This window comes from Petaurus breviceps, unplaced genomic scaffold (genome assembly GCF_028583685.1).
Source record: "Petaurus breviceps papuanus isolate PSGF00001 unplaced genomic scaffold, PetGlider_PUasm1.0 184, whole genome shotgun sequence".
NCBI classification, from domain to species: Eukaryota; Metazoa; Chordata; class Mammalia; order Diprotodontia; family Petauridae; genus Petaurus; species Petaurus breviceps.
In genome coordinates, this window is record NW_027185793.1 from 13,400,677 (window position 1) to 13,416,153 (window position 15,477).

At 37.8% G+C, this 15,477-nt stretch overlaps 1 protein-coding gene across 1 annotated transcript in view; it reads left to right on the forward strand.

The window, feature by feature from the left end:
• LOC138161219 (fibrillin-2-like) overlaps positions 1-15,477 on the forward strand; it is a 152,583-nt gene that overhangs the window by 118,212 nt on the left and 18,894 nt on the right. Inside the window, 2 exon segments of the mRNA XM_069088046.1 lie at positions 3,945-4,142; positions 11,707-11,826. Coding sequence (XP_068944147.1) covers positions 3,945-4,142; positions 11,707-11,826 — 318 coding nt within the window.

The window sequence follows — 15,477 nt, forward strand, 5'->3', positions numbered from 1 at the left end:
CCTCCCTCAGTGTTCCCTTTTCGGCCCCCCTCCCTTTTCCTCCCCTTTTCCCCTTACTACTTCCCTCCCTACAAATCACTCCCACCCCCCTTTTGTAACCCTTTCCCCCTCCTACTGCCTGTAGGATATTGTTATACTTAATGAGGTATGCTATTTTTTCTTCGCATCAAGAATGACAGGAACAGATCTCATGCGAAGCTCCTCTCCCTCCCCTCTTTCCCTCTAAAATGATGTGTGTTCTCCTTGTTTACCTTTCTAAGTCACTGTTGCTTCTCGTAATTGGAGGTTGAATTTTCCATTGAGTTCTGGCTTTTTTATCAAGAAGGTCTGGAACTCTGTTATATCATTGAATGACCATCTCTTTGCCTGGAAGAATATGCTCAGTCTCGCTGGGTATGTGATCCTTGGTTGTAATCCGAGCTGTTTTGCCTTCCTGAAAATTGTATTCCATTGCCTCCGATCTTTCAGTGTGGAGGTTGACAAATCCTGTGCAATCCTCACTGTGGACCCTCGATATTTGAATTATTTCTTTCTGGCCACTTGAAGTATTTTCTCTTTTATCTGGTAGTTCTGGAGTTTGGCCACAACATTTCGAGGATTTTTCAGTTTGGGATCTCTTACAGCAGGTGTCCGGTGGATTCTGTCAATTTTTATTTTCCCCTCAGGTTCTAGTATCTCAGGGCAGTTTTCCTTAACGAGCTCTTGGAGAATGTTGTCCAGGATCATTTTTTCATCATAATTTTCTGGTAGGCCTATGATTCTCAGATTATCTCTCCTGGATCTGTTTTCCAGGTCAGTTATTTTTTCTTTGAGGTATTTTACCTCTTTTTCTAATTTTTCATTTTTTTGTTTTGCTTGGCTAATTCTTGGTTCCTCATAGAGTTATTTGTTTCCATTTGTTTAATTCTGGTTTTTAGCAAATCATTTTCCTTGGTTAATTTTTGAAGCTCCTTTTCCATATCATACACTTTTCTTTTTAGAGAGATGTTTTCCTCATTATAATGTTTTTCGAATTCTGCTATTTTCGTTTTGAGAGAATTAATTATTTTGTCTTCTATCTCTTTCATTTTGCTTTCAAAGTTCCTTTTGATCTCATCTAGGAGAGCCTTCTGTGCTTGGGATCCATTCCCTGTTGAAATCTTAGCTGTGGGTGTGGAGTCCACAGTGTCTCCCTCTGAGGTTGGTTCCTCCCTCTGAGGATAGTAGGACTCTAGAGTCTTTGACTTTGTAGTCTGCTTTCTACCCATTTTGAGGCAGTGTCCTAGCAACGCCCTTCCTCTAGGATCCCAAGCCTTTACTGTAGAGGGTTTTGCCCTGGGGCAAGAGTTACTATATTTTCAGGGTCAGAGGGGGGGTTTGGAGCAAGTGGGGTTCACTCTGCCATCCTTGTCTTTGGAGGTCCTGAAAGGGGCTTTCTTTTAAAAAAAAAAAAAGATTTCTGGGCTATGAAGTGGTAGCCCCAGGAGTGTTTGCTGTCTGGTATAGGGGCCCCTGTATTTGCTTCTTACCTTGCTCTTTCCAGTCCCAGCCCTTTGGTGATAGGCCTGGTAGTGGACCTTGTGGTTGGTGGGAAGACTTGCCCTCCGAGTTGATCAGGCCCCTTCCAGGCTTGCTTCCCGCACAGGCCGCTGCGCCTTCCCGGCCTGCGCCCGCTGCGCTGCCACAGCCGCACCTTCCCGCGCAGGCCGCTGCGCCGTCGCCCGCTATTATTCCTTATTAGAACTTGTCCTTCGCATCTATGTATTGATAAATCTGGAAACGGCCACAGTTCCTGCTGATCTGGAGTCCCTCTGGCTGGCGGCTGGTCAGGCCCGCCCTGGGGCTAAAGCCTCGGCATGGGGCTGGGCTCCGCTCCCAGAGCGTTGCATTGGCCAATTTCTGCCAGCCTGCCGGGCTGTTCTCAGCGGGAGGTTAGCTTCTCTGTGTCATTTTGTGGGTTCTGCAGCTCCAAAGTTTGTTTAGAGTCCCCTTTTTACATGGATTGGGGAGGGTGGAAGCCGGAGCCGCGGGAGGGTCGTGCTTCTACTCCGCCATCTTGGCTCCGTCCCCCTAACTATTTTTTAAAAGAGAAAATAAATTCATAGTTTAAACTTGGGAGACTACAAACACCTTCATCATTCATGTAGGTTTTTCTCAAAGTGCTTCTTGCATTAACTAAAAAGATTCTACTTGACTGCTGAAGGAGGTAGGATTTTTACTCCCTCTCCCTTTGCCTCCACCTTTAAAATGTAGATCTCACCAGCCTTTTCCAGTCACTCTCCTTCTCTTTGACTTTGTCTCTAGTCATCACCCTCATGGTCAGAGAAAAAGAATGGTGATGGCTCAAACCCAAATTCTTTCACCAGACAGAAACTACAACTGAGCTCACTATTTCTAGTAGTAAAATATATTCATGCTTCTGCTCCTCTTTTTGAACTTAAACATAAATCAATAAGATTCTTTTTCATTTTATTCCAGAGACTCCAGAGAAAAAGTTCCTAGCAGCTTCAGTGAATCCATTTTCTGTGTGTTTAATGCCTGTCTTAGTTTCTGTCTCTCACATCATGTTATCAATACTGAAATACATAAAATAAGTAATTGTTGTTTTCTATCACCCTTGTATAAGTTTTCAATGCTAATTGAATAGAAATATAAATAAATTTTAAAGAAAAGATAGGCTTTGGACTTAACATATATTTTCCTGATCAAGGGAAGAGGGGGGAGGAGGGCCAGGAAAAATTACCATCAATTCTTCAGAATGCAAAGGCAAACAGCAACCAATCTGCCCAGACATATCTCTTTCTACTTTTAAGCTGCTCTATCAGGTGTAGAGATTTGAGGAAGTATCACTGTGGCCTTTCTATTCCCAGCAGCCCTTCCTACCTTCATGCTTGCTACAAGCTCTCTCAAAGCCCTTGCACACATCTTTCCTCTTGTAAGATTTTTCCTTCAGGGAAAGAGAAAGATAACACTATCTCTTTAAAACCATAAACTCTCTTTAGTTAGTGGATCAAAACCAAATTGAATATTTCCATTCTTTTAAGTGGGCTTCATTTTAGCTGTTCTGAAATTCTTTTTTTGGTGGTAGTGGTGGCAGTGTTGGTGGTGGTAGTTTTGTGTGTGTATGTGTGCTGTGCTTGCATATATTCTTATTTCTGCCAAGTAATGAAAGTAAAGCTCTCTTCACATCTACTGTGAGGAATCCAAGTCACTTGTAATGAATGGCTCCCCACAAAGTAACTAAATATCATCAGGACAGAGACTAGTAGAGTGTAGCGAGAGGAGAGGAGAAGGAAGGGATCTCTGGAAAGGGGGCAAAAGTGGGAAATGAGAAACTGGGATTGTGGGAGGAAGCAAGGGGCAGATTATCTTAGATTCCAACCCTGACAAACTTTGGAACAAGGTGAGATGAAGGGATATGACTAAGGAAGGATCAGGACAACAGTCAACAGCTGGTTTTCGTGGAAGAGAAAGAGTAGAAATTACCAGTTCAACAATAAAGACTGAAAGGAAGTTCCTGTGATCATTGAGGAAGTTCTTTTGGAGTAATTAACTACCTTATCACATTGAGTCAAATCTAGTAAACTTTTTGTTAAAATAATGTTGTTGTTTTTTTAGCTTTAAGGGGCACCTGATAATCTTTGTGCTTTAATGTGTAAACTTCTTATACTAATGACTTCTCATGACAATATCATACTAAGACTGAAGCAAACATTACAAACAATCTCTACTACCTCTAAGAGAAATTTTCTTTAATACCTTAAATAGTGCCTTTGAACTACACAGTGATTGTCCTTGGGAAACTTTTTGAAGAAAGGAAAAATTATAGCTAAACTACTTCCTGCAAACCATTTTTTGGACAATCATTGACCAATGTATTTAAGGTTTATTTGTAAATATTGATAGTAAATAAAAATAATAGGTCTTTATGGTGATTGCATATTTCCTCCACTTTATTCCTGCAGATGACAGAAAAGGATTTTGCTTTGCTGAATTTTTGCAATCAATGTGTCACATGGCTTCCAGTAGCCAGAACCTGGTCACAAAGTCAGAGTGTCGCTGTGATGAAGGATGGGGCTGGCATAACCAATGTGAACTCTGCTCACTTCCTGTAACTACTCAGTACAAAAAGATTTGCTCTTATGGCCCAGGATATGCCACAGGTAGAAGAGTTGTGAGTCTACATAGTGGTTTGAATTAATGACAAATATGACTTATTTTAAATATTTAATGTATTCAAAGAATAACTTTATTTAACATTTCAATGAATTGTCTTGTATTTCTTTCAAAAAGCACTATAAATTCAAATTAACTAAGCTAACTGTTAAAGTGTTCTATAAGTAAAAGATCAATGAGATCTGTTTTCATAAATATGGAAGACTTTTGTGATAAGAAGTTTCTATTTACATAAAAATAATGTAATATTTCAATGCAACCAGTATCTTCAAATGTATTTTCTCCACTAATTTAAATATGCTTAAATATATTACATACAGTAACATGCTACCTGCAATTACATAAATTGACATCTCTGCAATTGGAAAGGTGGGATCAAGTTCAAGACTATCAGTCCTGGGGCGGCTAGGTGGCGCAGTGAATATAGCACTGGACCTGGAGTCAGGAGAATCTGAGTTCAAATCTGGCCTCAGACAGACACTAAACACAAAAAATAGCCATGTGACCTTGGGCAAGTCACTTAACCCCAATTGCCCTCCAAAAAGCCAAAAAAAAAAAAAAAAGACTACCAGTCCTGTGTGTGTGTGTTTCTGTCTCTGTCTCTCCCTCAAATGTCTTTGCAATAATTTAAACCTTAGATGTTGTGCTAAAAGTTCAAGGAAAGAAATCTAGTTATTTTTAGCCCTAACATACTTCCAATCTCTATTTCATTCAGTGGCACGTCTCCACTGCCATTCATCTTCATACCATCTCCTTCATGTTACTGTCATGTCCCTGTATGTTTCTGCTCTTCTTTTGACTACCACTAGAGTGTGCTGTTCCTATCCTATAAATATACTTGCCACCTCCATCATAAACCACTGTTCCAAGTTCGACTTTCTCAGCTGCTCTTTAGGACATTTCAATGCCTGGGGCTAAGGTAAGGCTTACTCTCCTCACACATAATAGACTGCTAATACTAGTAGTCACTTAGTAGATATTTGTTGACCTTATTTGAATTTCCTTTAAGTACTATGTGCATCCTCAGTCTCACTCAGAAATCACTCATCATCTCTAAGATCTATGATCTCTTCAACTTGTTTTAGATGACAGTTGATGAGCTAAGGAATTTTATAAATGTTAGAAATTCAAGTGGATTTAGAACATGAGGAAGGACTAAAAGCAGGTGATTTTAAAAATTTCTGCTACAAATAGTTACTGCTGAGAGTATATTGTAATTTTTGCTCTTACAAAAGAACAGATTATGTTCACAACTCTGCTAAATATCTATATATTCTGGAGTTTAAACTGATCATGCCTGAAAAGCTGCTTCTAAGGCCTAGGTTTTTTTTTCAGAACATTTCACACTTTCCCCAGTATTTTACTATATTTTCAAATTAATTGTATACCAGATTGGCAAAGTGACAGAGTAAGGATATATTCTAACTTTCACCCACAACTACTCCCACAAACATAGGGGAAGAGCACTAGACAGATATCCAGAGAGAAGCCACAGTGAGTCATTTTTCCAGCCCACATCAGCAAAGGAAAGCAAAGGATGGGAGAGAGAGAGCAGAACTAGTAAAGCCCAATGCAAAAGTTTCCAGGAGAGAAACTAAACTGGTCTTACAGCTATATGCAGGACAGGTAATAGCCAAAAGCTATGTTGCTCTGATGCTGAATGGAGGATGGGTTGGGAATGGCAAAATACTTAAAGCAGGGAGACTGGTTAAAAGCCTATTTTAATATTTTAGATAAGACACCTGGGAAAAACTGGAGAAAGCAATGTTACAATAACCAAGGTCTATCAAATATAATGATTACAGTTTTTCTGTAATTGATAATAAGCTGGTTAGTTTCTTGACAAGTAAGAGACCAAAGTATATCTTGTGAATTTCTTAGCATGATGGAAGACTTTTTTATTACAGCAAGAAGATAGGAATCGATTTCACCTAATTATATAACTAGTTAAGATGAAAAAATGGGAGTTACTAGAACACTGACCTCTCTAACACAGTGATATAATGAAAGTAGCATAGATCTGACAGGTAGACTAATCCTTGCTCTTCAAATTTGATTACTTCATTGTTTAGAGTAACTTTTAGCAAGATGCAGTTTACTTCTTACTCTTTTAATTTGCTTTTACCCGGTCTGAGATCAGGATTACTTCCCCCTGATTTTTTTACTTCAATGAAAGTAGATTCTGCTTCAGCCTCTTACCTTTACTCTGTGTGTCTGTCTCCTTCAAATGTGTTTGTTGTTAACAACATATTGTAGGATTCTGGTTTTTTATCTACTCTGGTATCTGCTTCCATTTTATAAGAGAGTTCATTCTATTCACATTCACCATTATGATTACTACCTGTATTTGCTTCCATTCTATTCTTCCTCCTCTCTCCTTTGTTTGTTCTCTCTCTCCTTTCACTATTTCCCTCACCAATGTTTTGGTTCTGTCAATCACCTCCCCTGATCTGCCCTCCCGTCTGTCAGTCCCCACCTCCTCCTTTACTTAATTTCCTCCCCTCCTACTTCCCTGGCAGGTAAGATAAATTCTTATATTCAGCCAATTATGTATATTATTCCCTGTTTGAGACAGTACTGATTGATGAGGGTCAGGGTTAAGCAATGCCCTATCTTCCCCTCCACTGTAATAAGTCTTTCCTGCCTCTTCCTTCCTTCTGTACAAAGTGCACTCCTCCTTCTCATCCCTTCATGTTTTATGTTATTCCCTCACATTCACCTTATACTCTATGTATATTCCTTCTGGTTTTACTACTAGTGATACATTTATTTAACAACAATTATCATCTTTCCACATAGAGATATAAGTAGTTTAGCTCTATTGAATCTCTTATGTTTTCTTTTCCCTTTCTACCTGTCTATGCTTCTTTTGGGTCTTCATATTTAAGAACAAAATTTTGGTATAATTCTCATCTTCTCCATGTGAAATTTTGAAGTCCTTCTATATCATTGAACGACCATTTTCCCCATGTATTATGCTTAATTTTGTCAGGTAAGTGATTCTAGATTGTAGTCCTAGATCCTTTGCCTTCCAGAATATCACGTTCTATGACCTCTGATCCTTTAGTGTTGCAGCTGCCAAGTTTTACATGATCCTGATTGTGGTTCCCTGATATGAATTGCTTCTTAATGGCTGCTTGTAGTGTTTTTCCCCCTTGATCTGATAGCTCTGAAATTTGGCTATAATGTTCTTTGGAGCTTTTAATTTGGAATCTCTTTCCTGAGGTGATCGATGTTTTCTTTCAATGCCTATTTTGCCCTCTGGATCCAGAACATCAGGGAAGTTTTTCTTGATAATTTCCTGAAAGATGCTGTCTGCGTCCCCCTTTTGATTATGGCTTTCAGGTAGTCCAATGATTTTGATATTGTCTCTCCTTATCTATTTTTCAGATCAGTTGTTTTTCCCATGAGGTAGTTTACATTTTATTCCATTTTTTTCATTCTTTTGAATTTGTTTGATTGATTTTTGATGTCTCATAGAGTCATTAGCTTCCACTTGCCCAATTCTAACTTTTAAAATATTATATACCTCAATTAGCTTTTGTACTTTCTTTTCTATTTGACCAACTGTACTCTTTAAAGAGTTATTTTCTCCAGTGGATTTTTGTACCTCCCTTTCTATTTGACCATTTCTACTTTTTCAAGCAATTGTTTTCTTTTTCCAAGCTGTTGACTCTTTTCCCATACTTTTCTTGCATCATTCTCATTTCTTTTCCCAGTTTTTCTTCTGCCTGTTTTATATGATTTTTAAGCTACTTTTAAAATTCCTTCATGAATTCCTTCTGGGCTTGAGACTACTTCCCATTTTTCTTTAAGGTTTTCTCCATAGATGTTTTGACATTATTGTTCTCTTCCAAGTTTGTGTCTTAGTCTTCCCTGTTACCATAATAACTTTCTATGGTCAGATTTTTCTTTGTTTTTTGCTCATCCTTTTGGACTTTTTTTCTTTTTTTTTTAATTTAAGTACTGGCACCCAGGGTAAAGGGCACTGTCTCAGCCTTTTTTTTTACCATTGATTGCAGGTCTTGACTGTTTATCTGGTTCTGTGCTGATTCTGAGGCCCACTTGGGGTGCTCATGTCTGGTGCTGCAGGCCAAAGGGGTCTGACAACTTACCTGGTGCTGAATCAGGGTCCTGGTTGTGTTGTGTCTAGTATGTGCTGAGGCTGGTGAGGTGTTTCTGCATTTCCTTGGGGCTACATTAAAATTTTCACAGTCTGGCTGCTGGTGGCTGCCTGTTTGCCCAGGGCTATGCTAAAGCAAGTTCCCGGGGCCTGGTGCTGGCAATTTCCTGGTTTCTTAGGCACATGTAGGGTTGGTATTTATCTATTTGCTCAGGATTATGCACATGCAGTCTGACAGCTAGAGGATGCCTGGGGCTATGCTTAAGCATGTGGTCATGTGGTGGTTCTCAGAACTGGAATCTGCCTGTTTCCCTGGCTATGCTCAGAATCTCCTACTGGTTTACTGAGGTGGGGCTTACTGATGGCTTGCTACGATGCTTCCTATCCAAGTCTATGCTCCCATTTTTCCTGAGACAGATGTTTCTTGTAAGTCTTCCAAGTTTCTTGGACTCAAAGATTGTTTCCCCCAATTTTTTGCTGGTTTTGTTCTTTTGGACCACTATTTCACGGTTGAATGTGAATATGGGAGAGTTTTGGCAATTTACTGCTTACTCCATCATTTTGACTCCCAGAGGAAATGCACCTCTTGTAAATAACATATTATTAAGTTGTAGTTTCTGATCCTTTCTGCTAGGCTCTCTCATTTTTTGGGTAAATTCTTCCAATTAATAATTATAATTACTAACTTTTTTTTCCATATTTTTTTTCTTCAGTTTATCCTTCTTTTCCTATTTTTATCCTGTCCCTTCTCATAAGCTAGTTTTTTTAAAAGCAATTGGGATTAAGTAACTTGCTCAAGGTTACATGGCCCGGTGTTTCTGGGTGGGTGCTAAGTGTCTGAGCCCGGATTCGATCCCCAGGTCATCCAGACACTGGGGCCGGTGCTCTGACTCACTGTACTATCTGGCCACCCCTCATAAGCCAGTTTTGCTTTTTACTACTGCCTCCCTTAATCCATACTCTTTTTTTTAATCATCCCTCCCACTCTGGCCCTTTTTTATGCTGTAACATTATTTCCCTGTTGAGTAAGATTGATTTCTATACCCAACACAGTGTGTATATGTATTCTTCCTTTTTGGAATGAAATTCAGTGAGAGTGAGGTTCAAATATTGCCAGTCATGCACCTTCCCCCTTCCCCCACATTTCCCCATCCAATGTAAAAGCTCTTCCTTGCATGCCTCTTTTATGTAAGATAATTTTACAAATTATTCCTCTTCCTTCCACCTTTTCCTCTTCCTTACCCGTTGACATTTTTTAAGAACATCTCAAAGTAATTGACTCACATTCATGCTCTCTGTCTATATAGACTTCTTCTAACTGCCCAGATGCTGATTAAGTTACAATTGTCATCTTACCATATGTATCAGCAATGCCATATTCACAACGCCTATGGAGATTACAGATATGCTGATATAATTATCCATCACAAAATACATCATGCTTGCCATATGGGGGAATAAACTAGAAAATTTATTAAGATACCAAAAGACTGAGTCCCAAAACCAGAAAGTGATAGCCATCAGAGTAGTTATGACATTGGCACAGGTAGATAAAGTAGAAAGCACCCACATTTTCAAGCCTTTAAAACAGAACAGGCTACCTCAGGCAAAGGTCCTCCTCTCCCCACTCACAGCAACCACCCAGCGTCCGGGAAGCGCGCTCCCAGCAGCTCCGGCCCCTGGCAGTCCTCAGCAGGAGTCCTTAGCAGAAATTCTGGCTAACGCAAAAAGGGCTTCGCGCTGCTGCTGCCTCTGCTGCTGCTGCTGCCGCCGTCGCCGCCACCGCCAGCCACCGCAGGAACTCTAGTTTGGCTTCTGCTTCCTCTTGCTCCGCCCCTTCCTGCTACGTCAGCAAGTCCAATGGGGCATGGAAGATCTTTAAATCCCATAACCCTTGCACCATATAGGAATGTAAACATTTTGACCTTATTGAGTCTCTTTTAGCTAGTCCAGGAATTCTAAAATCATCTCTCCTCAATTTATTTCCTTTGATATATTTCACATTTTCTTCACTTTTTTTAAAAGTCAAAACTTAAAAAAAAAAATTTCTAGCTTATCTCATGGGGCCATTAACTTCTTCTTGCCTGATTCTTATTTTTAAGGAATCATTTTCTTCGGTGAGCTTTTGTATCTCCTTTTCTATTTAGTCAATTCTACTTTTTAAGCTCTTTAGTGAATTTTTGCCCCTATTTTTCCCATTTGGCCAAATTCTTTTGTTTAAGTTGTAATTTTCTTCTGTATTTTTGTGCTTCTTTTACCAAACTGTTAATTTTCTTTTCACAACTTTCTTGCTTTGGAGCAGCTAGGTAGTGCGAGGAATAGAGCAATGGCTCTGGAGTCAGAAGGACCTGAGTTCAAATCCAGCCTCAGACACTTAACACTTGCCGTGTGACCTTGGGCAAGTCACTTAATCCCAATTGCCCTGCCTTCCCCACTCCAAAAAGACACAAAATTAAAAAAGAGCACAATTTTCTTGCATCATTCTCATTTCTTTTCCAGATTTTTCCTGTACCACTCTTATCTCTTATGTCTAAGGATTCCCTGTAATCTCTTTCTCAACATTAGTTAGGAGCATCTCTGGGCTGAGAACTCCCAAAGCTATTGCTTTATCAGTCTCCAAGACCCACCACTGCTTTTGCCACCACATTCACTCCAGGATTACTTATACTCTAGTGGCACAGACCCCTCCTGCCAACGTCCTAAGTTATCATGGGCTGGAAAAAAGTCTCATTCCAAACTTTTGTTGACTCTGCCACTCAAGAATTATATTTGAGACATTATTTCAAAGTTATTTGGAGAGAAATGTTAGGAGAGTTCACTTGGGTTGCTGCCTCTACTCTGCCATGTTCACTCTGCTCACTCAAAGAGTATTTTAAACTTTGTTCCACAATATATGTTTGTGTCATGCAAAATGTATGTGTATCTGTCTATATGCATATGCCCAAGATTAATTCCATACGTGTAAAACTTCCTCATAGTGTTTCCAAGTTAAAAATACATATTAATAAATTTGGCATCTAATTGTTGTAGAATTTTGTCCCATAAGTCTGTGGTTCATTGGTGTTTGTGTTTTCTTAAAAATAAGATTCACATAGTAATTATTTTCAAAATTGATAAAATATGTAATGAAGACATATTTATCTAAGTAACAAAATACAGTGTAAATAATTGACACAGAATTCTGTTGCCACAGATGATTTGCTAAAACTGATACTTTATTTAGAGGTTTGTAGTCTGTACAGGAATAGAATGGTTTGTATATATGTGTATTATTCTCAAAGTTACCATAGTGTGGATTAAAAAAAATCAGAGCATCACAGTTTCTTCACAAAATAATGATAAGTGTATGTGTCAGATATTGTTTTCAAATGATATAATAGCATTAGGTGAAAGGTCAGATACTCATATTATTTGGATTGTTCTTGCAGATGTGGATGAATATGATGCAAAGCATAAGTGCCAGCATGATTACCAAAACATTCTTGGAAGTTACAGGTGTGATTGTCCACAACAGTATAATCAACATTATCAGTGGAATCAATGTCTTGGTAAGAGTATAATTCCTCTAAAGAAATTTAATTTCCTTGCTTCAAATATTTCTGAGTATGAAAATACAAGATAAAAAGTTCTTAGGGGTTCTTTTTTTGTGCCAGGTACCCCTTTAGAAGTCTAAAAAAGCCTGTGAACTCCCTTATCCAAATAATATCTTAAATACATAGAATAAATAGGACTACAAATGATATAATTTTTACTACAATACAGTTATCAAAACATTTTTAGTTCATAACACCCAGGTTAAGAACTCATGCACAGGGCATCTAAGAGGCACAGTGAATAGAGCACCGGCCCTGGAGTCAGGAGGACCTGAGTTCAAATCCAGCCTCAAACGCTTGACACAGTTACTAGCCGTGTGACCTTGGGCAAGTCAACTCCAATTGCCCTGCCTTATTCCCTCCAAAAAGCAAAAAATTAAAAAAAAACCTGTGCACTATACACTTCTTGGTCATTAGAAACAATAAATAGGACATCAGAGTTTAAAAATAATAGCATTTTCATTATTCTTTTCAAGTATATTGATCATTTTATTTTATATCATACCACTCTATCATTGTGATATTGTGCTACCATTATTACCTCTCTCCATAAAAATTTGAAGATAAAAGACTGACACTGAGGATTGTCCAGTCTCTCCCTTTCATACACAAACAACTACACATCTCCTTTAGAACAATAAAATGTAAAATGTTTAAGTAGAAGTAAAAAAGACAATTGGTATACCTAATTCCAGAAAATGCTGTTGGCAACTAAAAAAAGTGGGAAGCTTTCTAGCATTGATTATTTATCTATTCAGGTTTGTGTCCTAAATTGATAATGTTTGAGTAAAGGTAGCTTTAAAGAAATATGATAAGACATCTGAAAATGCCTCATGCTTATTTAAATTATTTATGATTTTATGAGTCATCTAGAAGACAACTCATAGCCAAACATTTTGTAACATGGGACATCAGAAAATGATATACTTAAACAAAAAAGGGGGAAATAGCAATATGGAGATTAAATAATTGAAAATTCCCATATCTTAGCAACCAAGTTGAATGTAGTTCACATTCCTAGTTAATACTCAGCAAAATAAATGGATTTCATTTCATTTGTTGGTAAACTTCTCAAATCTCTATCAATCAGTCAATCAAGCATTTATTAAATACTTTCTATGTACCAGCCACTATACTAGGATCTCAGGATTAAAAAAAAACACTACAGATATCTCTTTGCTCTAGCAGCAGTTCATAAATTAACAAGATAATTCAGTATTAAAAGTCATTCTTTTGCCTTATGAAAATCAGAATGATGTATTTGTTATTTCAAGGCTAACCATTGTGGAAGACCTTGTGCTACATGCTATTCTACTGCCAAGAATAGAAGATTTGAATGACCAAATCCTCATCCTCATTCTGTAAACAAAGATGTGACATGGTTTTATAAAGTCTACAGCAGGCAGAATCAGGAGATATAGGTGTTTGTGACTGGGGAAGTTACTTTATCTCTCTAAGTCACAATATCTTTGCCTCTAAAATAGGGGATCTGACTAAAATGAAAGTTTAAAGACAGCTTTAAAGGAATTATTGAATTATATGTTTTGGGGCTTCTGGGTCAAATTATGTTCAAAGTTCATAGACTCCCTGACAATCTATCCATGAAGACTTAAGGGGTCTGTGTTAAGAACCCCTGCTCTGGGTGCTAATTTATTAATTCTACAAAGATTGGTTAAGTGCCTGATATGTACAAAATAATAGTATCTTTTTAAGTGCTGGGAGAAATAAAGTAATGATAAACAGTTCCATCTATGAGAAGTTATGTAGGAATGACAATATAAATATGCATATACATGTATGCATATATATGTGTGTGTGTGTGTACATATATATGTAGATTCATATAGAATTCCAACACCATAATTTTGATGACAACATCATTTTATAAACAGTCACGAAAAATCAAGATCCTTCACTTGATATATCACATTGACTTAAATTTAATTCCAGACAATTGTTTCGGATTAAAAAGTGCTTGCTCTGTATTTTTTTAACAAGACCACAAAAAGGGATATAAGTATGAATAATAGCAACTCATGATAGTTTTTTTTTATTATCTTTGTTATAAAACCATCATGAAAATTGGAGAAGTTCTTAGTCTTGGCCCATTTTTACTATGAGAATCTCATCTCACTTTGAAGCAGCTAAAAAGGTATAAAGGAGATGAAAGTAGTAGGAATATCTGTCTGGTTATTCTACATGGTACAGTAGAGATTAAGCATTATCTAAAAGTAAAATTTAAAGAGATTACAAATGGGACAGCTAGGTGGCACAGTAAATAAAGCACCAGCCCTAGAGTCACCTAGCCATGTGACCTTGGGCAAATCACTTAACCCCAATTGTCCTGCCCTCTCCCCTCCAAAAAGAAAAAAAAAAAAGATTACAAATCATTGCTTAGTTTGTGAATGGTATTCTCACTTGGAACAAAAGTGTCAATTTTTTTTACAAATCCATAATATTCTTCATAATAAGCCAAATCGTTATCCATTTATTATATAATTATTATGCACCACACACTTTGATAGGTGCTTGTGACAAAAGACCTTCTCTTCAGGGAAGTGACATTCTGTTAGCCAAGACAATTCTATAAACAAAATAAATTTAGCAGACAATAATTGAGAAAACATGGATTAGTAGCCAGGGAAATTGGAAAAGTTTTATGTAGAAGGTGGAATTCGAACTCCCCTAGGAGGGAGAGAGATGGTGCAATGGCAAAGACACTCTCTAAGAAATAGGAAGACCAATTGAGCAAGATCATCGAGGGAAGTATAGTCATGTATAATAAAGTTAGAAAGGTAGGTTGGAGCCAGGTATTAAAAGCATTGGGTATTAAAATCAAATTAGAGTTATTTAGTATTTGACTCAATGCAATGGGGAAGTCACAGGAGTTTACTGAATGGGCAATTTCATAATCAGATCTGAGCTTCAAGAAAATCACTTTAGTAGTTATGTAGATGATGGACCAAAGTAGCAAATTTCTTGAGGTACAGAGACCAATTAGAATGTGTTGCAACAGTCTACAAGGGAGAACATGAGGGCCTGATTGAGAGTGGTGCCTCTGTGATGAGGAAAAGATATATGGAAGTAGAAACAGTTAGATTTGGCAACTAATAGGAATGAAAATTAAGCATTTAGGAAAATAGCTAATGTATGAACCTGGGTGACTGGAAGAAAGGTGATGTCCTTGACAGAAGTAGGAAAGTTCACAAGAAGAGTAGGTATTCGGAACAGATTATGAATTCTTTTGTGGATATGTTGAATTTCTGAGGGCTATGGAATATCCAGTTTCAAATGTCCAATAGATACTTAGAAACACCTCACTAAGAATGCTAGTCTATATTCTATAGTTACCTACAGAAAAAATAATAATTAAATGCATATATTAGCCAATAAGACCACAAAGAAAGAGAATTTAGAAATAAAAGAGGGGCCATGTCAGAGCCTTAGGGTTCTCCAACATTTAAACCAGCAAAGGAAATTGAGATGTAGTGATCAGACAGGTAGGAGAACCCTCCCCCCCAAAAAAAATAATTCCCAAAAGTAAAGGTTCTCACCCGTAGTTCTAAAGTCAAATGGTAAAGAATGTTAAAAAAAATGAGACTTAAG